Source organism: Gigantopelta aegis, chromosome 8 (assembly GCF_016097555.1).
Source record: "Gigantopelta aegis isolate Gae_Host chromosome 8, Gae_host_genome, whole genome shotgun sequence".
Taxonomy (NCBI): domain Eukaryota; kingdom Metazoa; phylum Mollusca; class Gastropoda; order Neomphalida; family Peltospiridae; genus Gigantopelta; species Gigantopelta aegis.
In genome coordinates this window covers 41863315-41890696 of record NC_054706.1, presented here as the reverse complement: position 1 = coordinate 41890696, position 27382 = coordinate 41863315, and the positions used below count along the sequence as shown (strand labels likewise).

General features: G+C 36.0%; 1 protein-coding gene across 1 annotated transcript in view; it reads left to right on the top strand.

The window, feature by feature from the left end:
* Window positions 1-2882: 2882 nt before the first annotated feature.
* Window positions 2883-27382, top strand: part of LOC121378875 (alpha-2-macroglobulin receptor-associated protein-like) — a 44863-nt gene continuing 20363 nt past the window's right edge. The window contains exons 1-4 of the mRNA XM_041507230.1: window positions 2883-3060; window positions 11627-11768; window positions 21641-21805; window positions 24786-24881. Coding sequence (XP_041363164.1) covers window positions 2902-3060; window positions 11627-11768; window positions 21641-21805; window positions 24786-24881 — 562 coding nt within the window. The 5' untranslated portion in view covers window positions 2883-2901. The remainder of the gene's footprint in view (window positions 3061-11626; window positions 11769-21640; window positions 21806-24785; window positions 24882-27382) is intronic.

Genomic DNA, 27382 nt, shown 5'->3' with positions numbered 1-27382 from the left:
GGGTACAAATTCAAATATAATTTTTTGAAGTAAACGAAATCTTGGCTTAAACCAGGGGGAGCAGACGAAGATGTGCCTAAACTATAAGAAATGTCTTGGATGAACAATTATAAAATGACTTTCCAAAACATATTTGAATAATTTAGCTCCCTGTGTGTACAAGCTTTCATCATGACACTTTCAAGGTATATAAATATAACTTGTTTCATTAAAATAACACCAAATATTTTTATCATGTTTGTTTTGACCGTCAAAACAACGAGGTTTTTCTTCAACAGATGGATAGAGTATTCATTCTAGAGCCGTATCGCAATATTATTTTAATACAGCTGTAAGACAAAATGTACTCACTGTCGTGTATCGAAGCGAGCTTTGTCCGCCATTTTGGTAGTGGTATACGAAGTTCAAGCACGTGTCATACGGTTTAGGTTGGACCCCTTGAATAATATTACATCGTATGATAATGGAAATAACCCCAGTTCACTGAGGGATCCTATATTACTGCATCTTCTAGGCACCTCTAAAATAGATTTAGCAATTTTTATTACAGCATGATTGGTTTTCCCAGTTATAAAAAAAGATAGCTTTAGCGTTTGTTAATTATGTCTGATCCCCAGATTTCATAGGCATATGTATATATTGGTTTGCATATGGCACTGAACATTTTAAGAAGAGTGGCAGTAGGCACTTGTTCTGCTGAAGTTAGTTTACAGCGTATTTTAAACCAGGCTCGAAGTGATTTTGCCTGTAGATCTTTTATAGCCGTTGTGAAAGTTCCAGTGTAAGAGAAGATAATGTCAAGATAGCAGTAACATAACATAATTTGTAGTGGAGTGGAGTTATAGATAAAATTGTAATTTACACACTTTTGTGTAGTGCTACCATAACCATAACTTTTGTCTTATTTGGATTTGATGAGAGATCCCAAGTGCTGCAATAGGTTTAAAGCTTATTAAGACTATATTGCAGACCAGCTTCAGTTGTAGAAAATAACAGAAGGTTATCCACAAAGAGTAAACGTGGGATTTTTGTATCCGCTAATTGATGTGGATTAATTGGTTCTGACTCGAGATAGCAATGGGCTCATAACACACCCCTGTTTAACTCTTATATTCGAAGGTATTTTAGAGGACAATCCATCAGTAGTTTTTATAATATATTGAGTGTTACGATACATGGTTTGAATACTCCTCAATGTGCGACTAGTAACACCTAACATAATTAATTTATAGAGTAAACCATTTCGCCAGATTGAATCAAAAGCTTTGTTAAAATCCACGAAACTGACAAAAAGCTTGCGTTTTGTTAATCTGTATTTATTGATATATGTATGTGTGTGTGTGTGTGTGTGTGTGTGTGTGTGTGTATATGTATATGTGTGTATATATATATATATATATATATATATATATATATATAATGTATGTTCGAAATGGTGTATGTTGTTAGTGCCAACGAGACCTCTCCATTTGAAGTTGGACTTCAATGGCAGAAGGCATCTGTGTAGTGAGACCTTAGAAGTGAATACGAGAACCACATTATTATCTATATGGTTCAACATAATCGAGTTAATAATAATCATACGAAGCACACGTGGACTCAATCTAATTAAAATTAGCTCCACTATTACATGTGGATCTAACAGCAGCCCGTTGGAGCTCATGTCCAGTTGACCTTTCATTCGACCAATCAAAACCTTACTTGCAAAATCATGCCAGTGATTTGAAAAGAATTTGAAAACATTCGGGATTATGCCGAGGGTATACGAAATGATTCGGGTGAATTACGAAGTATGCCGGAATCTAATTTCAATATCAAATTCTATATAAATTCGTTTCAAGACGAAAAAAAACCGTGAGGGTATAGCCATAAAATCTTTTTATACTAGTATACAGAATTTATTACTGCACTTTTTCTCCTGTTTTTGTCAATGTTGAAATACACCAACAAGTTCGCCTATTGCATAAATAGTCTCGCCCGATATTTTTAGAATGTGTATGCTCCCGAATAACGCTATAAAAGGCGAAGTGTAATTGGTTGACCGACCGTTCAAAATTGCGCCAAAATTTCCTCAACAAAATTGCGAAATACTTTCTCTTTGGCATTAACGGCTCCATTCAAATTCCACAGCACCACCACCACCACCACCCGCCTGCTACCGATTCAATGAAGTGACTCTTATTAAAGAAAATCATCCTAAACACGCTCAAGATGTATAACAACAATTGTTTGTTTGTTTTTTGGTTTGTTTGTTTCATTACTTTATTATTTATTAGTGTTACACATGATTGCCAAACCACTTGTCATACTAAGAGAGCTAACTCTTTATGATCGTTACAACGGCAAGACCTGTGTGGTACCAACATGGCCGTTATAACGAGAGTTGACTGTAATACATACCTAGCCACCTTGATATCCTGGTTTGCATGGGCAGTAGGTCGACAATAAATACCTTGGCCAGTGTTTTGAAGCCTTTTTGGGTTGTGTTTGTATGATGATTTTCAAGTTCAAAGCAAATGAAGCCAAAAGTGATAAAAAGACTAAATGGAGATGTTGAAATCGTAACCCCCCCCCCCCCCCCCCCCCCCCCCCCCAGACTAAGTGACTTAGTCTCTCTGGCTTCAATATACTTTTGTTACGGTCCCTTAATAAAAACACAATAAAATTGCTTACAGATACTCCTAATAGGTGTAGTATTAGAATAGGGATAATATCACTGTCTTTCGTTGTTAACAATAAGGATTTATCACAAATCGCTCGGGCAATAAAAAAATTCTGACACTCGTTTTGTAAAACCAGTATGACACACAAGCTCGTATAATAATCTCTATATATGACCGTGATGAATGAACTCTCACCCGGAAGTGAACTGTATAGTGCAACTTAAACCTACACGCGAACATGAATGTTGTATGCTATTTATTTGTTATGTATGCTTTATTTAATTTTTCTGAGACCTATGCATCTAAATATTCCGAGGAAGCTAACATGAACTTGGACGAAGAGGAACGACCATTTCGAATAGCTAAGGTCAACATGGTTTGGGAAAAAGCCAAAAAGGTAACTGGAATGGCGAAGGCCCAGAAATTATCTCCCCCTTAAGGGTCGCGTCGTTATTACAGGTTCTAATAGACCAAATCAATTCCTATTGCCGATAATGTTAACGTTTACTAATAAAACTGAAGTAAGCAGCGTTTCAACACACTCAGGAAGTACAGCAATAGGAAGTGTGGCACCTCACATCTAATCTGCCTGCAAGAAAATGGGGGTCACGTATCATTTAAGAGATTTAAGTAATGTTTTTAATAGCAACCGTAATTTTGCTGAAAATTGCAGTGCCATTTTGAGGGGTAGGCCTACCCCGCATTAGTTTCAACCTCTGATATATACTGCATAACAACTGTATAACAAATAAAAGTGTATTTATTTATTGTCAATGGATAATAGTATTTGCACAAATAATCAATGTCACATATTACTACCAATCACACCCACAGCTGCTTTTACTCTATAAATATTTGATGGTGCACATCAAACTTTGACACAGATACTCTTCTTTGGTACTGACCGGCCTCGGTGGCGTCATGGCAGGCCATCGGTCTACAGGCTGGTAGGTACTGGGTTCGGATCCCAGTCGAGGCATGGGATTTTTAATCGAGATACCGACTCCAAACCCTGAGTGAGTGCTCCGCAAGGCTCAATGGGTAGGTGTAAACCACTTGCACCGACCAGTGATCCATAACTGGTTCAACAAAGGCCATGGTTTGTGCTATCCTGCCTGTGGGAAGCGCAAATAAAAGATCCCTTGCTGCCTGTCGTAAAAAGAGTAGCCTATGTGGCGACAGCGGGTTTCCTCTAAAAACAGTGTCAGAATGACCATATGTTTGACGTCCAATAGCCGATGATAAGATAAAAAATCAATGTGTTCTAGCGGCGTCGTTAAATAAAACAAACTTTACTTTTTTCTTCTTTGGTACTATGCAGCCTATAGTGACTGCCATTTGTAAAATATTCAGCAGCTAAAAAAAAAGGTCCCCAGAATTTGTTTACGAGTCATTGCTCTCCTTAGAAATTAGCATACTTTAATTGGTAAAATGTAAATGTCACCAAACTGATAATAATATTCAACAATAAAATTAATATCTGTTCATGTTTCACTGTCATTTATAATTATACTAACCATCCTTTTCATTTTAGTCCTATTAAAGGAAGGGACAATTAAGGCATTTGATCTGGTATGCATATTCAACGATATATACTCAGCTGTCAAAAAAGAAACACACAGGTGATAGAGAAAGAAGAAAAGTGTTTGATTTTACAAAATATAGTTTTTTTGTACATTGTTGCTGAATGACCATGTTTGTTAATGTTGCTGGAATGGGACAGCATACCCATATTTACCTTAAAACAAATTTAACGCACGTTGTGCGACAATTGCAGGAAATTGGAGTCAAATGGTCAGATTTTGGTGAATGCACGTGAAACTCAGGGAAAAGATTGGGGTAGTGATGGGTATTTAAAGCTGCAGTGCTCGCAATGATGCCTCATTTCCATTTCAATGTAGACGAGTTACAAGATGCCAAGACTGAACCTGCCGAATCGAAACATTGCAATAGGCCGCCTCCAGTTAGGTGAATCGCAGTCAGCAGTCGCACGCCACATGAATGTCCATCAGAGCACCATTTCACGTCTCTGGGACAGGTACCAGCAGTTTCAATCAGTTGAAGACCGGCCCAGAAGTGGAAGACCTCACATAACAACTGCAGCACAAGATGGCTACATCCGGGTTCCGCACTTGCGTCACCGAACTGCCACAGCAAAGAACACTGCTGGACGCATACCTGGTTTGAGAAGGGTGTCTGCACAAACCATTGGGAACCGACTTCAAGAAGCTGGTTTACGGGTTAGGAGATCGTATGTTGGCCCTGTCCTGCGATGTCATCATTGACATTTACGTGTTCGCTGGTGCACGAATGTACAGGGGTGGAACTTGGGGAAACTGGCGGCGAGTATGGTTCAGCGACGAGTTGTGTTTCCTTCTATAGCAACGTGATGGATGACAATGTGTTTACAGACGCCACAATGAACGTTTTGCCAACAACTGCGTCGCCCAAGTTGACAGATTCAGTGGAGGGAGTGTCATGATGTGGGGAGCCATCTCATACACCGGAAGAAGTGAACTTGTGTTCGTACAAGGCAACCTGACAGCTGTACACTACCGGGATGAAATTCTTCGCCGTCACATGCTTCCCATTTTGGATCGACAGAGAGAACTCATTCAGCAGGACAATTCCAGGCTGCATACGGGATGTGTAACAATGGATTTCCTACAGAATGAGAACATTCATGTGCTGCCATGGCCATTAAGGTCGCCAGATCTCAACCCCATTGAACATCTATGGGACGAACTGGACAAATTTGTACGCCAGCGTGACCTGGAGCCTCAGACACTTCCACAACTGTCACATGACTGCAGGAAGAATGGGCTAGGATTTCCACACGCCCAGATTCAGATACATTTAGTCTATGCCAAGGAGATGTCGCACAGTGATTGCTGCTGCTGGTGGCCACACATGGTACTGATTTCAGCGCCCTCGTGTGACACTCTTTGGTGACGAAAACGCTTCCACTGCCATCAGTCCATAGCATGAACATTATCACATACCGGTACTCATGTCAAATTTGACTGATACGATCATTAATAATGAAATTATGCCACTTTGTATTAAAGAGATAATTCCATGAATATTTCGCCTATGCATTTCTTTTTTGACAGAGTATATAATGCACATTACTACTTAATATCAACAAGTATAATCTTATAGTTAATTAATAAAACGGTTAAATGTGACGGCTATTATATATAACGGGCGCAGCCATTTTGTACCATTGCAGTGAATATGCCCTCTGGCGCGCTGGTGGTTACGTAATTAACCTAACGTGTCATGTCAGGAATTAGTCTTCGAACTGAAGAAACAAAACATACCTGATTTTTGCGGATGGATCGCAATATTCTGTAATAATAGCCATCCCATTAAGCCAGCAACAATGACATATTATTTTTAATACAAAATAAACCACCATTGTCAAAGTGTTGAAATAACTGTCTTATGTTTTGTACGTAAATTAACCCACGTACTGAAATAATAATCGGAATGTTTTCTTAGTTAATTGGTCTTTTCTTTCTGTGGCTTGTACTTATGGTTCCTGATTGGCAGGTGTATATTTAGACAGTCCCCAGACACTGTGTCTAGACACACTAAAAAGACGTGCCTCTTTTATTAAGATCACAGGGTATTGTGTGATAACCGCACGGACACCTCTCTAATGGTAGTGGACATTATCAGCCATCCTGCTTTATTACTGTAAGTAATTCTGTAAAACCCTTGATTAAGTAGACTTTCCCATCTAAAATCACAAAACTGACTAATTACGTAGTCCCAAAGAAAAGAAAATTATCACTTGGGTATTGTGAGTGGTCATTTTTGCTCGAACGTAGCATACCAATAGGCCTAATATGCATTTTTTTCTTTGGATTTTTTATGCAAATTGAAATATATTTAGTTAAATATACTCTGTCAAAAAAGAAACCCATAGGTGATGGGGAAAGAAGAAAAGTGTTTGATTTTTCAAAATGTCGTTTTTTTGTACAATGTTGCTGAATGACCATGTTTGTTAATGTTCCTGGAATGGGACAGCATGCCCAAATGCACCCTAAAACAAATTTAACGCACATTGTGCGACAATTGCAGGAAATCAGCATGAAATGGTTAGATTTTGGCAAATGCACATGAAACTCGGGGAATCGATTGGGGTAGTGATGGGTATTTAAAGCTGCAATGCTTGCAATGATGTCTCATTTTGATTTCGACATAGACGAGTTACAACATGCCAAGACTAAGCCTCCAGTTAGGTGAATCGCAGCCAGCAGTAGCACGCCACATCAGAGCACCATTTCATGTCTCTGGAACAGGTACCAGCAGTTTCAATCAGCTGAAGACCGGCCCAGAGACTGGCCCAGAGACCTCGCATAACAACTGCAGCACAAGATTGCTACATCCGGGTTCTACACTTGCATCACCGAACTGCCACAGCAACGAACACTGCTGGACGCATACCTGGTTTGAGAAGGGCGTCTGCACAAACCATTCAGAAACGAGAAGCTGGTTTACGGGCTAGGACATCAACATCGACATTTACGTGTTCACTGGTGCATGAATGTATGCTTCAGCGACAAGTCACGTTTCCTTCTACAGTATCGTGATGGACAACAACATGTTTACAGACGCTGCAATGAATGTTTTGCCAACAACTGCGTCGCCCAAGTTGACAAATTCGGTGGAGGGAATGTCATGATGTGGGGAGCCATCTCATACACTGGCAGAAGTGTTCATACAAGGCAACCTGACAGCTGTACGCTACCGGGATCAAATTCTTTGCTGTCACATGCTTCCAATTTTGGATTGACAGAGAGAACTCTTTCAGCAGGACAATGCCAGGCTGCGTACAGCACGTGTAACAATGGATTTTCTACAGAATGAGAACATTAATGTGCTGCCATGGCCATCAAGATCACCAGATCTCAACCCCATTGAACATCTATGGGACGAACTGGACAGACCCGGAGCCTCAGACGCTTCCACAACTGTCACATGCTCCATGTCAGTAACATCGCGGGTGATTATAAACGTCCAGGGGGAAAATGTCAAAAACATCAAGATCTCAGCCTATTGCTATCTGGTTGTGTTCTTTGCATCAATGCTTCCAAAACAATTCAGTTTAACGAGCAGGTCTACCCTGTGGAGCTTCCTCTTCTTCCCGGCAATGCGTTATGTCCAACCATAGCTGTGCTCTCTTTCATCAAAGTTGTAGGAGATTTAGCACCTTCCTGTCCTCTCTTCTCTTTTGTCGTGAATGGGAACCTTACCATCTCTGTACTTGAGTGTTTTGTAATAGAATCAAGGACTTGTTGATCAAGGCGGGGCTTGATAGTGCCAATTACAATACGCATTCCTTACGTCGAGGGGGAGCCACTTGGCTTGTGTCCTCTGGGGTTCCTCTCCCTGTCGTCCAAGTTCTAGGGGACTGGAAAAGTGACGAAATTTTTGATTACATCCAGCCTTCACCTCAAACCAAACATTTAATAATACAATCTGCTACCAAAACAAATATCTGACTACCCCTAGTTGGGATTTGGGAATTCAATTATATATTAACTAAGTAGTAATACATGTACATTGTTGTGGTGGAAAGAGGAATATCAGATGAATTGTTTTCTTAATATTTTTATTGTTGTAGTCGGTGTATACTTGTAGTTTAATTGAAGCAATAAATGCCTCATGCCCGTATTTGTGTGTTACGTTTTAAGGACATTTTTTACAGTTCGTGTCTGGCTTTCAGGATTTATGCTATCTTTTAGATAATCCCGGAGAAAGAGGTTCTATTGACCATAGATGTATGGGCTCCCATTTTTGTAGGGGGCAGGATGATTTTTGCCTGAATTAAATGAAAATACCCAAATATGGAATACAACATTTATTCATATCAGCATTATTGCCAATCAGCTATACAGGGTTGCAAACAAATTACGATGCTCATTTTGCCTAAATACTTATATCGTTTTTGCCCAAATTTGAGGAATTGTCGTTCTGAAATCCATTTATATTTTAAAATACTTGCTAATTCCCTCGCATTTTACAAGTTTTAAATGGTTTGTGTGGCATTGGAAATGCATAATTATTAAGTAATAAGTAGACATACTTACAACTTATTGTAATGTTTTACACTGTCAGTAACTTGCTATTGGGCGCTAATGATTTACGGTCAGTGCCTTTCTATTGGGTGCTAATGATTTATGGTCAATCCTTTCTATTGGGTGCTAATGATTTATGGTCAGTCCTTTCTATTGGGTGCTAATGATTTATGGTCAGTCCTTTCTATTGGGTGCTAATGATTCACGGTCAGTGCCTTTCTATTGGGCACTAATGATTTACGGTCAGTGCCTTTCTATTGGGTGCTAATGATTTACGGTCAATATCTTTCTATTGGGCGCTAATGATTTATGGTCAGTGCCTTTCTATTGGGCGCTAATGATTTATGGTCAGTGCCTTTCTATTAGGCACTAATGATTTATGGTCAGTGCCTTTCTATTAGGTGCAAATGATTTATGGTCAGTGCCTTTCTATTGGGCGCTAATGATTTACGGTCAGTGTCTTTCTATTGGGGGCTAATGATTTATGGTCAATCCTTTCTATTGGGTGCTAATGATTTACGGTCAATCCTTTCTATTGGGTGCTAATGATTTATGGTCAGTCCTTTCTATTGGGTGCTAATGATTCACGGTCAGTGCCTTTCTATTGGGCACTAATGATTTACGGTCAGTGCCTTTCTATTGGGTGCTAATGATTTACGGTCAATATCTTTCTATTGGGCGCTAATGATTTATGGTCAGTGCCTTTCTATTGGGCGCTAATGATTTATGGTCAGTGCCTTTCTATTAGGCACTAATGATTTACGGTCAGTGCCTTTCTATTAGGTGCAAATGATTTATGGTCAGTGCCTTTCTATTGGGCGCTAATGATTTACGGTCAGTGTCTTTCTATTGGGGGCTAATGATTTACGGTCAGTGCATTTCTATTGGTGCTAATGATTTACGGTCAGTGCCTTTCTATTGGGCACTAATGTGATGATTTATCCCAAAATATATAGACAACAAATTCATCACTGAAATATCAAAATTATAACAATCATTGCAAAAAACAAATAAAAAATCATGTGTAATAACTGCACAATATTTTACTCCAAACCGCAAAATTATTTACTCTATAATGTTTCTAACCACTAAATATTTTACTCAAAAACCCGTTACCTTCACTTAGAAAAAAGTTGATTTATGTTGTGTATTTAATCTACATCACTGTAAGTAATTTTTATTTTTAAAAATATGTTTGCACTAACTCTAATCTTAATAGTTTACCAGTGCCAGCCAATAGGTATACATATGTTATTATATGGCTTCCTTCATTTCAAATACCAGATCCTTAATAGTTTACCAGTGCCAGCCAATAGGTATACATATGTTATTATATGGCTTCTTTCATTTCAAATACCAGATCCTATATTTTGATATTATAGATAGACAAGAAGAAATATACTGTGATAATACTCACAAACTTATTTTGTGGTAGTTTTCCTTGAAATCAACACCCCCCTCAGTAGCATGCAATCTCTCAAAAACGCAGAGTAATTTATCCATATCACCAGCATGATATCACCTTGCAAATTGATGACTGTATTGAACTGACAAAAGTGTTGATTTCTGCCTGTGGAATATTGTTCTATTCCTCAATTAATGCTTGTTGAAGTTCTTTAATGTTTGACGGCGGGTTGGGTCGACGCCTTACATGTCTGTTTAGACTATCCCAGATGTTATAAGTCATTGGTATGTCCTGTTTGATGAAATTGTGTCCGAAGATTCCGAATAGCATGGCCAGAGCTCCCAAAAGCTCTACCAACCTCTTCTTATTTGTCAACATCCCAGCATCAAACATGCTGATAGCACGTTCATGAAAATGTCTTGGTTTTCTAGGCACATCAAAAAATTAATAAATTTCAATAAATTACAAAGTTTTACATTTTATTCTTATTGACTGCATTCTCATTCGGCCTGTACAGGATAAAGCAGATATCTGACGTCATTAACTAGTTGGGACGGGACGTAGCCCAGTGGTAAAGCGCTCGCTTGATGCGAGGTCGGTTTAGGATCGATCCCCATCGGTCGGCCCATTGGGCTATTTCTTGTTCCAGCCAGTGCACCACGACTGGTATATCAAAGGTCGTGGTATGTGCTATCCTGTCTGTGGCATGGTGCATATAAAAGATCCCTTGCTGCTAATCGGAAAGAGTAGCCCATGGAGTGACGACAGCAGGTTTCCTCTCTCAATATCTGTGTGGTCCTTAACCATATGTCCGACGCCATATAACCGTAAATAAAATGTGTTGAGTGCGTCGTTAAATAAATCATTTCCTTCCTTCCTTCCTTCATTAACTAGTTATTATCTTTATCCTGCAGACCATAAAAATTAATTGGAAAAGCTATTATTTCTGTTTTTTCAGTCACATTGAACGATGACCTAGGGGTCAAATGAGTGATTTTGTAATGTACATGTAGGCTATGCATGTGACGTCAAAAGTCATATCAAGCTAGTAGCAGGATATGACTGCTTTATCCGTCATCGTATTCTGTCAATAGAAATGGTGGTTACAGGATAAATCAACTTTCACGTTGTTGCTTTGTTTCCCTACACACTCTGTGAATAAAATGATAAACTCTGACACTCAAAATGACAGGAGAACATTTGTAATAACACAAATAATTAGCTCCACTAAAATCATCTTTGTTAGCAATGTTACCTTACATAATATTGGGGGAGGGGCAAATTGACAAATAGATGGTGGCAAACTGACAATTTGTTAGGGCCGAACTGATGAAACGGGGGCTGAACGGACTTGGGGTGAAATTGGCATTGGGGCGAAACATGTTGTACCCCATTATTCTTGTAGAGATAACTGATCAAACTAAACTAAATGTAGATAAATATAGAATTTGACTTTGATATAATTGCAGCGTATTTCTGGGCTGAGGCTTGCTGAGTTGTATGCTGATTTGAAAATACACGACAAGGAACAGCTTTCTCTGAAGAAGTACAAGGCTGAGAACTTGGATGAAGATGGACTGAAAGAAGCTGCTGTAAATACAAAGTTTAGAAGTATGACAGGCACTGACCGTAATAATTTTCAGTGGTAGCCTGCTGGGCTAACAGTTTATAAAAGCTGGTAGCCCTCAGTAAAAATTGGTATTTTTTAATTTCAATGAAAATAGAGAGATAAATAGCAGACAGTTATTTCAGGCCAAACAAAAGAATTGTTGTGGATTCCATTTACCTGACTGTCCCTAGAAAAACTGTGACTCTAAAGTCTAATGTGTTTAATTAAACTCACAACAAACACAAACAATTGCTGACCATCTGAGTCTAATTAATATCATCAACAAGCAGATTCTACACAATATTAATTTTAGAATTAAATTGCATTTTGATGTTTATCCCAGCTGTGTTTTGAAATTAAGAGAAAAGACAGAAACAGAAAGTAGAAATTTCTACAAATAATATGTTTGTATAGGTTAATAAAGCTACATACTCTTGATTTGGTGTTCAAAAATCACCATATTTTTGTGTTATTAGTATGCAATTGTTGAATGGCCCCATTTTTCTTTTTAGAGGGAGAGTAAACTCAAACATGAGCCTTGTGTGTTGGAAAGATGCATACCCAGACCACCAACACATACTGATACTTTAACAAATGAAAAACTCGTAATTTTAGATAAAAAAACGTGATTATTCCTGCTAACTGGGGGCAGCCATTTTCTTTTCTTTTCAAGGTGTCCAGTACTCTAGCTTGGGGCAAAGTGACGTCAGCTCCAATCAACTCCTGTATGCACAGTGTAAACAAAAGCAGTAATTTACAACAAGGCGCTTTTCTTTGATCAACCTGATTTGTAAAACAACATAAATGACGTGATAATATAATAAACTGTTTATCTAAATATATTTCAAATTGCATTAACAGAATGAAATGGGGAGATAGTATTTTTCTCTGTTAAATAATCCAAAGGAAAAATACACTATTAGGCATGTTGGTATGCTACGTTGGAGCAAAAACGACGATACCCAAGTGATAATTTTCTTTTCTTTGGGAGTATGTGATTGGTCAGTTGTATGATTTTAGATGGGAAAGTCTACTTAATCAATAGTTTTACAGAACTATTTATAGTAATAAACCATGTCCATTACCATTTTAGGGGTGACAGGTAATGTTAGATACTACCGGTATATATTTTTGTGTCTAGACAGCGGTAACTAAGAGAGGCGTATTCACTGGAATGGAACAAAATGGCTGCACCCGTTACATATAATAGCCGTCACATTTAACCATTTTATTAATTAAATGTAATAATATGCTTGTTGATATTAAGCAATAATGTGCGTTATATATCATTGAATATGCATACCAGTCCAAAAGCCTTGCTTAAGCATTCCTTTAAGAAATCACACTTGCTAACACTCTCTATAGATAGTACTAAACCAAATAACTTCCAGCTGGGTCAAAGTTCGAGGTGCACTCAACTTTTGATAGAGAAGTTAAGACCACAAGTCTTGATTGGTGATAAATGTGATTGTGTTGGTTGTCAACAAAAATAGTTACAGGGCTAGCTCTGGCACTCGCCAAATTCCCCAATTGTGAATTTTAGAAACAATTGGTGAATTTTATTTTAATTTAGCGAAATAATTTCAAGTATTAATTGATATTTTGTTACAAAATAGCTGTGTTTCTGTAAGTTTAATAGATAATTTGTCACCAAATAGCTGTGTTTCTCTAAGTTTAATAGATATTTTGTTACAAAATAGCTGTGTTTCTGTAAGTTTAATAGATAATTTGTCACCAAATAGCTGTGTTTCTGTAAGTTTAATAGATAATTTGTCACCAAATAACTGTGTTTCTGTAAGTTTAATAGATAATTTGTCACCAAATAACTGTGTTTCTGTAAGTTTACTAGATAATTTGTCACCAAATAACTGTGTTTCTGTAAGTTTACTAGATAATTTGTGACAAAATAACTCTGTTTCTGTAAGTTTAATAGATAATTTGTTACCAAATAACTGTGTTTCTGTAAGTTTAATAGATAATTTGGCAAAATAACTCTGTTTCTGTAAGTTTAATAGATAATTTGTTACCAAATAACTCTGTTTCTGTAAGTTTAATAGATAATTTGTTACCAAATAACTCTGTTTCTGTAAGTTTAATAGATAATTTGTTACCAAATAACTCTGTTTCTGTAAGTTTAATAGATAATTTGTTACCAAATAACTGTTTCTGTAAGTTTAATAGATAATTTGTTACCAAATAACTGTGTTTCTGTAAGTTTAATAGATAATTTGTTACCAAATAACTGTGTTTCTGTAAGTTTAATAGATAATTTGTCACAAAATAACTGTTTCTGTAAGTTTACTAGATAATTTGTTACCAAATAACTGTGTTTCTGTAAGTTTAATAGATAATTTGTCACAAAATAACTGTGTTTCTGTAAGTTTAATAGATAATTTGTCACAAAATAACTGTGTTTCTGTAAGTTTAATAGATAATTTGTCACCAAATAACCGTGTTTCTGTAAGTTTAATAGATAATTTGTCACCAAATAACTGTGAGTTTAATAGATAATTTGTCACCAAATAACAGTTTTTCTGTAAGTTTAATAGATAATTTGTCACAAAATAACTCTGTTTCTGTAAGTTTAATAGATAATTTGTCACAAAATAACTCTGTTTCTGTAAGTTTAATAGATAATTTGTCACAAAATAACTGTGTTTCTGTAAGTTTAATAGATAATTTGGCAAAATTTTCTGCTGACCCAGAGCTAGCCCTGAGTTTCATCTGGGCAAAAAATTTATGCAATTCTTTTTCATCTAGTACCAATGTGTTAAGTAGCCTTGTGCTTGAAACATGTATGGGGTACCTGTAAAAAAAAGGTACTAAAATTTTGTGCAAAACTACCTGTTTCTCTGATTTCAATGAGCTGCTTGACCCTTAATTTTTACAGATTCACTTTAAGGGTCTGGGGTGGTAGTATTTATATTCAAGCTGTTTATGATGATTGCAGTTAGGAGTTTTAGCCACATATGTTACTATTGTCGTCTATGGGATTTGATCTGGTAGTATACACCCTGTAGAGCACATGTTTATGATCAAAGGATAACATTTACTGTAAAGCAACTATTTTTCACTTGCAACTAGGCCTTTAACACAAAAAATTCATGACAAGTTCATCATTAAGTGACCATACCCCATTTCCCCTTCATTGGTGCTTCCCATAAAATATCCCAAATTCTATATTTTCTTTTTCACAAGAACACATCGAATGTCTGTCACCTGCTTGCTAGTTCTTCATTATTGTAGCTTTCACTTCGTGTGCTTTAGATTGAATCAAAGTCAAGGCAAAGTACAAACATGCTATACTCAAAATATTTCGCCTCAGAACCATTGAAATGTTAAGTTTAATTAGATTAAAATAATTTGAACATTGGCAACCCTTCATCAGCGGTTAATGACTAAACTTTAATAACAAAAAGAACCTTCCTGTGCTCAGAAAAGACCAAAGTTCTCGTGGCCAAATTAGTGAGATCTAAAACCCTGACCACATATTAAAATTAAACAAGGTGTGGTGCTTTGAACATGATAGGGCTTTACTGAATTTTGCTCTTGTAATCCGAAATATCGGTTTCAGAATTGGGCTCTGTAGGAAATTTATTATTTTTGCAGATTCACTTTCGTGTCTTCAAACTTTACGCAATATGAAGCTGGATTATTCCTTAATTGGAATGGTGATACGAAAGTGTCTTTTTATCCATTGCGAATAAAGATATGCCATGTTGGCATCAGGGGTAATGAAAAGGCAGATTCAGCTGCCAAGTCTGCTTTGGATTTGCCTCATACCAGGGTTGGTGTGCCTTATACTGATTTAAACATAGTATCAATCAATTTATCTTTTCGACTTGGCAACATGATTGGGATGGTGCGGTTGCGAACAAGCTTCATGCTATCAAGTCAGTCTTGGGAGAGTGGCAGTCCTCCTGTAGGCAGTGCAAGAAGGCTTCAGTGTGTGTGTGTGTCTGTAACTTGCCTCTGTTTCCCTTTGCAAAGGATTAGCATTAGTGTTTGGTGTTCGGTCTGAAAATGGTATTCGAATATTCAATTGAAATGACAAGCGAATATTCAAATACTAACTAAATAACAATTGACTAAAACTAAAAACTTTTAATAATCCATCACTATTCCCCTCAAATTTTTTTTGTTTAAAAATGAAGTAAGTTACAATGGGAGACAAATAGCTACCGGTAATGATGTATTTTGACTTCTTGTCTAGTATTACTGAATTATAGTAATAACAAATTATGAAAAACAGTTTGATCAAAAACCACCAGATCAGTTCATTGTTGTTTTTTGTGTTTTTTTGTGTTTTTTTCCAAAACATCAGTTTACAATACTAGATAATATTTCAAATAAATATAGCAAGGTTTTTCAATAATTGTGCATTAAAAAAAGACGTCATGCCTTTCATTTTAAAAATGTTAGGATTAGTTCTATATATATATATTTTTTTTTTCCTAATGTTTTCAATATTTTTATTTTAACAATGTTTACATAGTATGTTTTCTTTAGGAATTTTAAACGATCTACAAGTTTCTATTGATAATCTTACATTTGATGTACACAATTTAGTTATCCAGTTATCATTTTGGTACGATAATCTCTTCAAATAGGTTTTTTTTTTAAAGTAAAATTCTGTTTTGAAAGATGTATAAAATTGGCCCCTATAGAAGAGTTTGTAATATCCAAAAGCCACTGTTGTATAAAGTGATCGCAATGTTTTTCTTTTAATTCTTGATTATAGAATTTGAAAAGAATATATTGATTAGTGAAAATATATACCCTATTCTGATATTATCGAAAATACTTTTTATGAATTACAGCTGCCCGTGTGACATCACTACTAATACTCTGTTCTATACTCCAGACATGCTTTATTTTCCCAACTGAATGCACGTGGCAAGCAGTAAGCAGGATCAACCTTAGAAATCAAACAAACTGTATTACCTTTCTCATTTAGAGTCATTTTCCCCTACTATCCCAAACACATATTCGAATACTGGAATATAGTATTAGAATATTTTGAATAGCAAATTAGCAAGCAAATATTCAAGTATTCAGACCGAACACTAATTAACATTCATGGGGTATTGACTCTCTGGGTGTTTTATATCCTTTTGGGCCAGTTGTAGATCACATGCAGAGTAAAATCATCTTATCCAAATTTACATCTGTTGACTGCAAACTTGGAATTAATTAACCTTCTTCAATATCTGAAACATGTAATGACCCACAAATGATTGGACATAGTTGTTCCAGTTGCCACATGGAAATTCAGTGTGCAGCCAATGCCTTGACCTTGTAGTAGGTTATCCCTCCTTTGGATGTTAATGTACCTTATTAGAAGTACTGTACACTTGTTTATTTTGTATTTAGTACAATTATATAGCATGAGTATGTAAACATAAAATTAGAACAGCCAGCATAAAATGATCCCCTTTTTCCCCCAAACTGTGAACTAGTACATGGGATGAAAAACATAACATTTGTTTCTTTTAACCTACTGAAACACTTTCTTCCATAAGAACAAATCTTCTACACTGTTTAGTTTTTTTCATAGGTTTCGGATTTCGATCGCTTAACCGGCAAGTTCCTGATTTATTATAAAATAGTGGCCACACACTTGCCATGGTGCTGCCATCATTGTAAGTGTACCACACATGAAGTAGACTTTAAACTTTTGAGATAACAAATTGGGCTTTCTGCCAGAGGGTAAAATGGGTATGGCACCATACCTAATTTGTTTTGCAGATTTTATATTTTTAAGTTGACCTTTTAACAAAATTAATGACTCTTAGGCCAAAAAAAAAAATTAGTTGTGTTTCCGGTCGACCGACCGTCCCTAGTTTTACCCCCCTGACCATAATTTTTTTTTCTCTTAAACTGAAAAAAAACCTGAAAAAAAATAAAATAATAAAAAATAATAATAATTAAAAAAAAAAGTAAAAATAAAAGAGGACAACATCACCAAACAAGAGTATTTCCTTCCTTGCACACTGTTTACATACTATTATACGATACATTTTGCACATGTAATTCCCTTCCGAAAAACATCGAGAAATTATGGAAAAGCTTTTGTAATAGAGTTCCTTACCCTGATTAGCTACCACCGAACAGCTTGGTTGGTCACGGAAGTAACCGAATGTACGAACATAGCCTTGGTACAGGTTATTTCGATTAAATATAATCGTATCAATTCAGCTTAACTCTCGTCTTCACTTAAATCAACAGGTCTTATTATTAATGCATCTCAAATGTTTGCATAAAGTATTTAAATTAAGAACAACAAAATTAATACAAATGTCCCATTAATTTAAGGAAATACACAAACAGTGCATACCAATACTACTACTAGGCTACTACTACTACTACAACAACGACAACAACAATAATGATAATGATGATAAATAATAATAATAATAATAATAATTATTATTATTATTATTATTATTATGATAGTATTCAATTAAAAAAAAAAAAAAAAAAAAAAACCTACCTACCTACCCTAATTTTTTGGGGGATGCAGTCGGAAACACACCTATTTTTTTTGTTTTGGCCTTATCATTACTGTATGATTTTCTTAACCCTAACCCTAAACATAACCCATTTTCTTTCTAGGGGAGGTCCCCTATACCCCCTATCGACTGCAGTTGCATTAAGCACACACATTGTATATATTTAATTTCATAGTGCCATACCCAAACATTTTCTAGCAGAAACACTGCAAATATTGGCCATTTTTTTAGTTGGCAGTACAAATTTTAGAACTGACCTCATATATCTTTAAACAATACTTTCAGCTCCCTTTAAAAGAATTCTGTATTTAGTTTGTTTTAAAGTGCTGTTCCAGATATATGATGTATTGAGCTATATTAATCAACATATTGTTTAATATGATCAGAAATTTTTTGAATAAACTATATACCGGTATATTTCCGATTTTAAAATATTCCCCTGAAAAACAGAACCAGCTGAATTTGTTTCAGGAATTACCGTAATAGCCAGCGCCATTATTCATTGCTTCTTTTGTGATTATTATGGTTAAACAGTGTGTTGTTTGGTGGCTGTAGCAATACAGAAGCCGATGACTTTAGTCTTCACGCATTTCCTAGTAATGTTGCTGTGAGAAAGCTGTGTGTGAATGTGATTAAAACAACGTGAAAAGACTGGACAAAAGAAATGTCTGAGTACGTTGCGACAGCAGTGGACACTTCAGTTTCGATTCATTCGAACTGGCTTGTCAGCTTAATTTAAGCGAGATATTGGAATACCATGTATTATGTTTTTTTAAAAGATGCCATACCAACAATTTTTCTATGACACAAAGCAAGTGACAACATGCCATTGCCGTCCATACCGAAACGACCTAGGGGTGCATATTGTTAACGTCCCAAACTGTGATATGCTTCCAACTCTGTTCAGTTTGTTTTCTCATGTATGGTTTGTGCAGTCAACATCCGATTTGTTGTTGTCTGCTTCCCGTTTGTGAGGTTTTTCTTTACAGTTCGAGAACATTTTCGTTAACGATAAAGTTAGACAAGTAAATAACTATAGCTTAGTCCGTCCCATCCTCCTACATAAATGTTTAAAAAAAAAAAAATTCAGTTTGGTTTGAAGTAAGAAGAAAAATAAAAGTGTTTTCGAAATAACAAAAAACCAAATACTATTTGTATGCAACTTAGAAAACAATCGGCTCAGAAATAAATAACTTGTAAATTCCATAGTATAAAAAAAGTATTCCCTGTGGGACACTATAAATACAAAACTTTACAAACCCCTAAAACTATTAATTTTACTATACCTTCCCACAAGGAATATCTTTTTTTTCACACTTTGGAATTTACTACAAGTTATTTATTTCTGAGCCAATTTTTTTTAAAATTGCACACAAATTTTTTATTTTTTTATTTTATTTCCAAAACACTTTTACTGTTTTTCTTACGTCAAACCAAACTGAAGTTATTCATAAAAAACATCTTTATAGGAGGATGGGACGGACTATATAAGTCGTTTTTGTTTATTCATTAAAATTACCCATATTGGGTCCACTTGACTTGTAGAATTCAAGTATTGTTTGTCATCTTTTCTACTACGTCACCAGTACCAGAACATATAGTGTAGCAAAATAATTTGCATAAAAAGCTAAAGAACAAAACAAGAATAAAACTTGTCATTCAGTGGTAAGCCTTCTCCCACAACCATTTTGGTCAAGCCGGTGGTTTTTCGGAAGACATTCCAGGTTCAAACTGATAAGGCATTATTTGTTGTTTTGCACAAATATTAGTCAAGTCATCATCACTACACTATTCATCAACGAAAAGAAAAGAATCGCATGATAATTGAGCTTGGCAGTTGCTGTCGGTCAGTCATCTTGTGGTAGGTTTCTATGACGTGAGTTTCCTTAATGATGTCACAACTGTTTACAGGCAAATGTTTTTACCGAGAATTTTACTCAGTCATTTCCAGCAGTGTTCTACAGGAGTGATTTTTTAATACTTTTATGGGGCATTTTTTACCGGTGTAAAATATTATTGTAGTGAATTTAAAATTTTAGTGTATGGTCTGGAACAGTACTTTAAGAAACTGCATCTGTTCATTCCCACTTTTGTAATACCACTTACCTCGTCTTTCATCAAAGTATTACTTTGATGGATCAAACTGACATGCTTCAAAGGTTAAACTTGATAATGATTGATGCCATTTTTGTTCGTTGGGAATTTTATTCTTAGTATATTTCATTTTTTGTTATCAGTAATACTCTTTTTGGTCATTGCATTACTTCAGATTATTTGTATTGATCCACTGTGTTAAAAAATCCTACCATAAATATATATACAAAACTTCACATACGTTGTTTTCGCTTCCTATTTATATTGCACAAGTTTATTTTGCGCAAGAATATATATACTACGAGACCGTGTAGCAGTCAAGTGGTATGTTCTTATGCAAAATAAACTTGTGCAATAAATAGGAAGCAAAAACAATTTATGTGAGGTTCTGTAATTATTACATACCCTTTTTTTATTTTTCACAAAAAAACAGTTTTTAATTTAATGTCATAACTACACTGTCTTAAATTTGTTAATCAATCCTCCTTTCATGAATTTTCTTAACGTTAAGAATCATACCCTGCAGAAATCTTGTGTAATGTTTAGAATAAAAAGCCGTTAATGCCAGTAAATATAAAAAGGGAATTCCCCATTTACAAGTTCCAGACCAGATCACACATATGTGTGATACAGGATAAATTTATCACTATAGTAAAGTTAAATAGGTATCTTTAATGTCACACAATTGCCACCTGTGAGTTAGACTAGGAGAACAATTAACACTGTTACAGTGACTACGGTAATAGCAGAACACGCATCTGAAAGGTGGAATTTCAGACACTGATGAATAAGCATCTTGTTGATTGTGGAGTCACTGGATATGCCAAAGAATCATAGTAGCCCGGCAGCCTACCAGGTTTAGACATCTAGTAGCCCAAGCAAGAAATCGGTAGCCAAAACACCCTGGGCAAAACTGGATGTTTAAAGGATTTTTACCACGTACCTGCTGAAAATTAACAACATAACATTAGAGACGGTAAAACATTGAACAGTGAAATATTATAAAATCTTAAAATATGCAAACTGAGGGAAAGTTGAAAATCAACACTGAATAGATACTCTCAGAACAGTATTAGGCAGTAACTAGTTTTGTATCATGATAGGCACAATTTCCGGAAATTACCAGTAAACCGAATTGGAAGTCATCGTTCAGTGCTTTATTTAATGTTTATTGTATAAAGCCCCCAATTCTGTCCATTTTCATCCAGTCTTTTTGTAGGATATTGTAAGACATTTGTTGAAAGTCTCTTTTTATTTTTGTTTGACAGATATTATTGACACTTACCAGCTACAAGAACATTTTAAGACCGATAAGAGATATGTGAACAGTGCCAATGATGTTCCACTAGAAACAGAACGTGACACAGTGCCAGAGTTCACAGACAGAAAGTTGCAGAAGATTTGGAAAAAAGCACTAATGACTGGTTTTGATGGTAACTTAATTTATTTATTCCTTATGCCCTGTTCTCATGCAGAAATTTACTCATGTAATTATATTTGCATATGGATTATAAATACTCCCATGAGCAAAAGTATATTTACTTTGTATTCACATGTGGTAATACTGACGGATGTAATTTGATATGGGCATATCAATGTTGTCAAAATATCACTTGGTTAACAGCATCCAACATGAGTAGTCTACTCATTGCAAAGAAGAGGAGAGATTTTAAATATTACTTAAAGCGCAGGTCTTGTTCTTGGATTAGTTCAGGAAAAGATAATTTGGAGGAGGGAATGATCTCGTGACTGGTGGCAGTAGATTGTGAAGGAAACTTTTGATAATGATCAATGGGTTAACTTTCGAATGACAAAAGAAACATTCTATTGTCTCTGTGAAGAGCTTCACCATTTGTCTGGCTGCCAGTGTCAAACTATCTCTAGATATGCTACTGTTTGATGCACTAGATTGCAATTGTGTCACTTAGGAAATGTGTTAAATCTGTTTTCAATTCTTTTGCTCACATGAGCAAATAAGAAATCTGTTCACATGACAAGATTTGCATAGCAAGTAAATTTACTCATACTCAAATATACAGTCAAATCCGCTTAATGGCATAGCCCTGGTGCATGTCAAATTTATGCTAATAACCCGTATAACCGATTATCCGATAGAGCCCCATTTCCAGATTATAACCAACGGTAAACTTTACAAATGCCTTGTGGACGGTCTATCTTACTCTTAACTGCAAAACAGTGTCTGAATGCCAATACATGTATGCGTTTCATTTGTTTATACATGTATTTTAAAATAATAATAAATAAAATAACAGTATAAACATTGTAAGATTAAATATTTTTAATTTTGCATTGATACAAATCTGCGCTTGTGTTTATTGATGCTATTTCTAGCTACTAACATTCATGTTGCAGTTTGTTGCACAGCTTTTCTACAGTTCAGACCTATTGTTCTATTGTTCTGAGGGGTGTTGAGTAGTGAAACTGTGTTACTTAAATTCCTTGTAACAAGCTTGGAGTATACAATTATCGGTTTTTAATAACAACACCCAATATTTAATAATACTAATATTCCATTTCCTCCTGCTAGCTTCCTTGTCATACAGTTACAGATAGTGTAAATGTAATTTAGGTTTCATTACAAAATTGTAGTAGGCCTAATAAAGCATGCAGTCATATATGTTGAGTCTTTTGAGAGATGACAATCATAATAAAATAACCATTAGTGTTTATAACTACTTAATAATAACATAAACAACTAGCATTAATAAAATGACACTGATAAGTAACTGTTTGACTGAAGCAAAACATCAATGCTTAAAGCCATGGGTCACACAAACGTTACTCATTGTCATTAAGTGACAGTGATATATTTATAAGTGCAAAATAAGTGGCTTATGAATAAGTTTTTATTGAGCAAATTAAATTTTAATTAAAACAAATATTGGATATACTGGCTAGTATACAAAATAAACAAGAGAATTACATAAAGTGATATGCTTCAACAGTCAGTAGCACATTTTACTTTTACCATCAGAGTTACATAAAGTGATATGCTTCAACAGTCAGTAGCACATTTTACTTTTACCATCAGAGTTACATAAAGTGATATGCTTCAACAGTCAGTAGCACATTTTACTTTTACCATCAGAGTTACATAAAGTGATATGCTTCAACAGTCAGTAGCACATTTTACTTTTACCATCAGAGTTACATAAAGTGATATGCTTCAACAGTCAGTAGCACATTTTACTTTTACCATCAGAGTTACATAAAGTGATATGCTTCAACAGTCAGTAGCACATTTTACTTTTACCATCAGAGGCGGGTGATTTACCCATTTTTATACGCTCGTCTTTGATGGGTCATATTATGGTATGGTGTTGTCTGTCCGTCCGTCTGTTAATGTTTTCTTGTTCGGACCATATCTTGCATACAGATGCATACAAGACCATCAAACATCACATGTAGGAACAACTTGGGATGGTAGTGTGTCGCATACTTTTACTAGGTCACTGTGACCTACTTTTCACGGTCTACTGCACATAGTAAATCCTTGTTTGAAACATATCTTGCATACAGATGCATACAGGACCATCAAAGCTCACATGTAGGAACAACTTGGGATGGCGGTGTGTCACGTACTATTACTAGGTCACTGTGACCAACTTTGTACAGTCTACTGCACATAATAGTAACTCCTTCAAGCCTTGTCTGGATCATATCTTGCATATAGATGCATACAGGACCATCAAACTTCACATGTAGGAACAACTTGGGATGGTAGTGTGTCACATACTTTTACTAGGTCACTGTGACCTACTTTTCACGGTCTACTGCACATAGTAAATCCTTGTTTGAAACATATCTTGCATACAGGACCATCAAAGCTCACATGTAGGAACAACTTGGGATGGCGGTGTGTCGCGTACTATTACTAGGTCACTGTGACCAACTTTGTACAGTCTACTGTACATAATAGTAACTCCTTCAAGCCTTGTCTGGATCATATCTTGCATACAGATGCATACAGGACCATCAAACTTCACATGTAGGAACAACTTGGGATGGTGGTGTGTAGCATACAATTATGACGGGCTTATCATGTACCTCACCGGTACTCTTGTTCACAGAGTCATGGCCTTTGAACTTAGGAGATACAAAAAATATTCAGAATGCTTGTTATCTATGAATAAATAGTCCTCAAATTCTTCACCATTCATTTGTGATTGTGTAAAATGCAAGTTACTGTTTTTACAAGGTGACACCAATGTCGCCTTAAGATATTGGCAAGGGAGAAGTCAAGTTGATCAAAGCGAAGTTTTAGCTCACTTTACCCATTGGCATAAGGCTTGGTTGATCTAACAGTTATCTTGCCATGATAAATACTTGTTATTTTATCTAATACTAATACTATTTCCATGGTTACTAAAATATTGTTATTCTTGTCCATAGCTGAAGAGCTTGACAAGTTGAAAGAGGAGTTCTGGCATCAACAGATGAAACTAGATGAGTACAACAATCTACTGCTGGAGCTTGATGAAACCGAAGGTCAGAGCCAATAAAAACATTGATGATATCTTTGACTGGGAAAATAGATGATGGTAGAATCAGTTGACTGAGTATACTCAGGGATAGGATGTTTCTCAATGTTAGACCACTCACCTGAGATCTGTTAGTGGCAGTAGTAAGCCAGATATTTTTACACAATCCATTTTTGTTGGTTATAACTTTTTTCAATGCTGATTATTCATCTTTAGCATATATAATATTCTTATTCAACTTAGTGTGCTAGCACAACCAATATGCTATACAACCTGAGTCATAACCTCCACTGCAGAATTGTCTTCCCTTGCCGGTTGTAGTAGTACATCTGCGCATGGGCAGACCATCAACCTCGTCTACAATTCTGTAGTCGTCCATTGTTGAAAGTTAAAGTTTGTTTTGTGTAATGACACCACAGACCCTGCATTGTTGAGTTGTATTCTTTTTTCTTTCATCATAAATTTAATTTTTATGTCTTGTAAATGGTGTTTATTTTTGTCTCTTGTTATTACCGTGTGTCGTTTAGGATTGGTTAAGTTTAAGTTTGACTAGGCTGGTGGCGTATGCGGAGAACGGATGCTTTAAGAAGCTGTCGCTGTTTGACTAGCAATGTGACATCTGTTCCATGTGGTCTGTCAGACCTGGACCAAGTTGAGGAAGCAGACTTGGGGTGCTGAACCCAAGAGAGAGGTGATGAGAGAGTGTGTGCCGGCGGTCAGCAAGTCGGGTAGCACTTGAAGAGTATGAGGAAAGGTGGTAGGCGCAAAAGCGCTTCTTCTTCCTTTCTCCAAACCATGGCGATGCCAGTAAACCTGTGATACCAGCCGGTGATGCTGATGCTCCCTGTTTCTTTGGAATCAGGGAAGTCTTTTCCTGCATGAAACTGGTGGAGGGAGGACCAATGAATTTCTTTTTGAGTTTCTTGGCTTGGTTACAGGAAGTACCCCAGTTGGGGTTGATGTTCCAGGCACAGGCTTTAGTGGTGGAGCAGTTTGCAGATCTGCACACGCATGGTCGTTTCCTCTTAGGTTGGTGAACAGCGCAACCTTTATGAGGGAACAATCTTTTTCAGAGGAGGAGTTTCCCCCCAAGTCTGACTTCGGTTCGGGGGAGGGGTCGGCATTGGGGTTGATAATCAGTGATGTCCCTTTTTTGGTAGGTTTTTTGCTAGAGTAGGGATACGATTATCAGGCTGTCTTCAACTTTGTTTGTGGAAGAAGTCCAGCAGTTATTCCTGGATGCTATTCCGTCAGAGGATTGTGTTCTCTCATACCAAGGTGTTTCCTTTGAAAACAGTCCTTTGGCAAGATTTACGCTAGCTGAGATCGCATGTAGCGATCGATTTCTGGGCACTGTGCTTGATGAGTACCTGGGCCCGTATTTATCAAAGAACTTAAGTTTTTAAAATTGACTTATCTAAGTCAAAAACTTATGTTGGTATTCATCAAACAACTTAAGAAAAACTTAAGTCAGTTGTCGTTAAGGAAGTCTTTCCTATTTATAAACATTCGGTGAAACTCTTTTTTTTTTAAAAAGAGGGAGAAATACATTATAATGGTGGGGTGGGGTAAAACAATAAATAAATGGAAAATTATTTAATAAATAAAAATAAGATAAGCTAATGTACATAAAAACTAATTTTTACTATTTACCAACACATTTTATTTATTTTCTTTTATTAAATTTAGAAATGTTTTTATTAATAATTTTTTCTTCTAATAACAGCATTAAAAAAAGTGTCAAAACAACACAATGTCATCTTGCTTGCAAAGTTGATAGATAACAATTTGACTAAATAAAATATCGATTTAAAGGAGAACCCAAGTCAAATATGAGCCGTATGTGTTGGAAAAATGCATACCCGGACCACTAACACATACTGACACTTTAAGAAATAAAAACCGCATAATTTTATAATTAATAAAAAAATGTGATTATTTCTGCTAAATGGGGGCAGCCATTTTGTTTCTTTTTCATCGCTTCCAGTACTCTAGCTTGGATGGAAACAAACACAGTAAAATTTACGACAAGGCGCTTCGCTTTGATCAACCTGACTTGTAAAACAATATGTCTTGATAATATAATAAACTATTTAACTAAATATATTTCAATTTGCATTAACAGAATGAAATGGGCTTATAGTATTTTTTCTCTCTAAAAAAAATCTAAAGAAAAAATGCATATTATTAGGCCTATTAGTATGTTGGAGCAAAAACATCTACCCACAATTACCAAGCAGGGGTGGGGGAAAAGCCCTTTTTTCCCGGTCTGGAAAGGAAAGGAAATGTTTTATTTAACAACGCATTCAACACATTTTATTTACGGTTATATGGTTACAGACCACACAGATATTGAGGGAGGAAACCCGCTGTCGCCACTTCATGGGCTACTCTTTTTGATTACCAGCAAGGGATCTTTTATATGCACCATCCCATAGACAGGATAGCACATACCACGGCCATTGATGTACAAGTTGTGGAGGACTGGCTGAAAGGAGAAATAGCCCA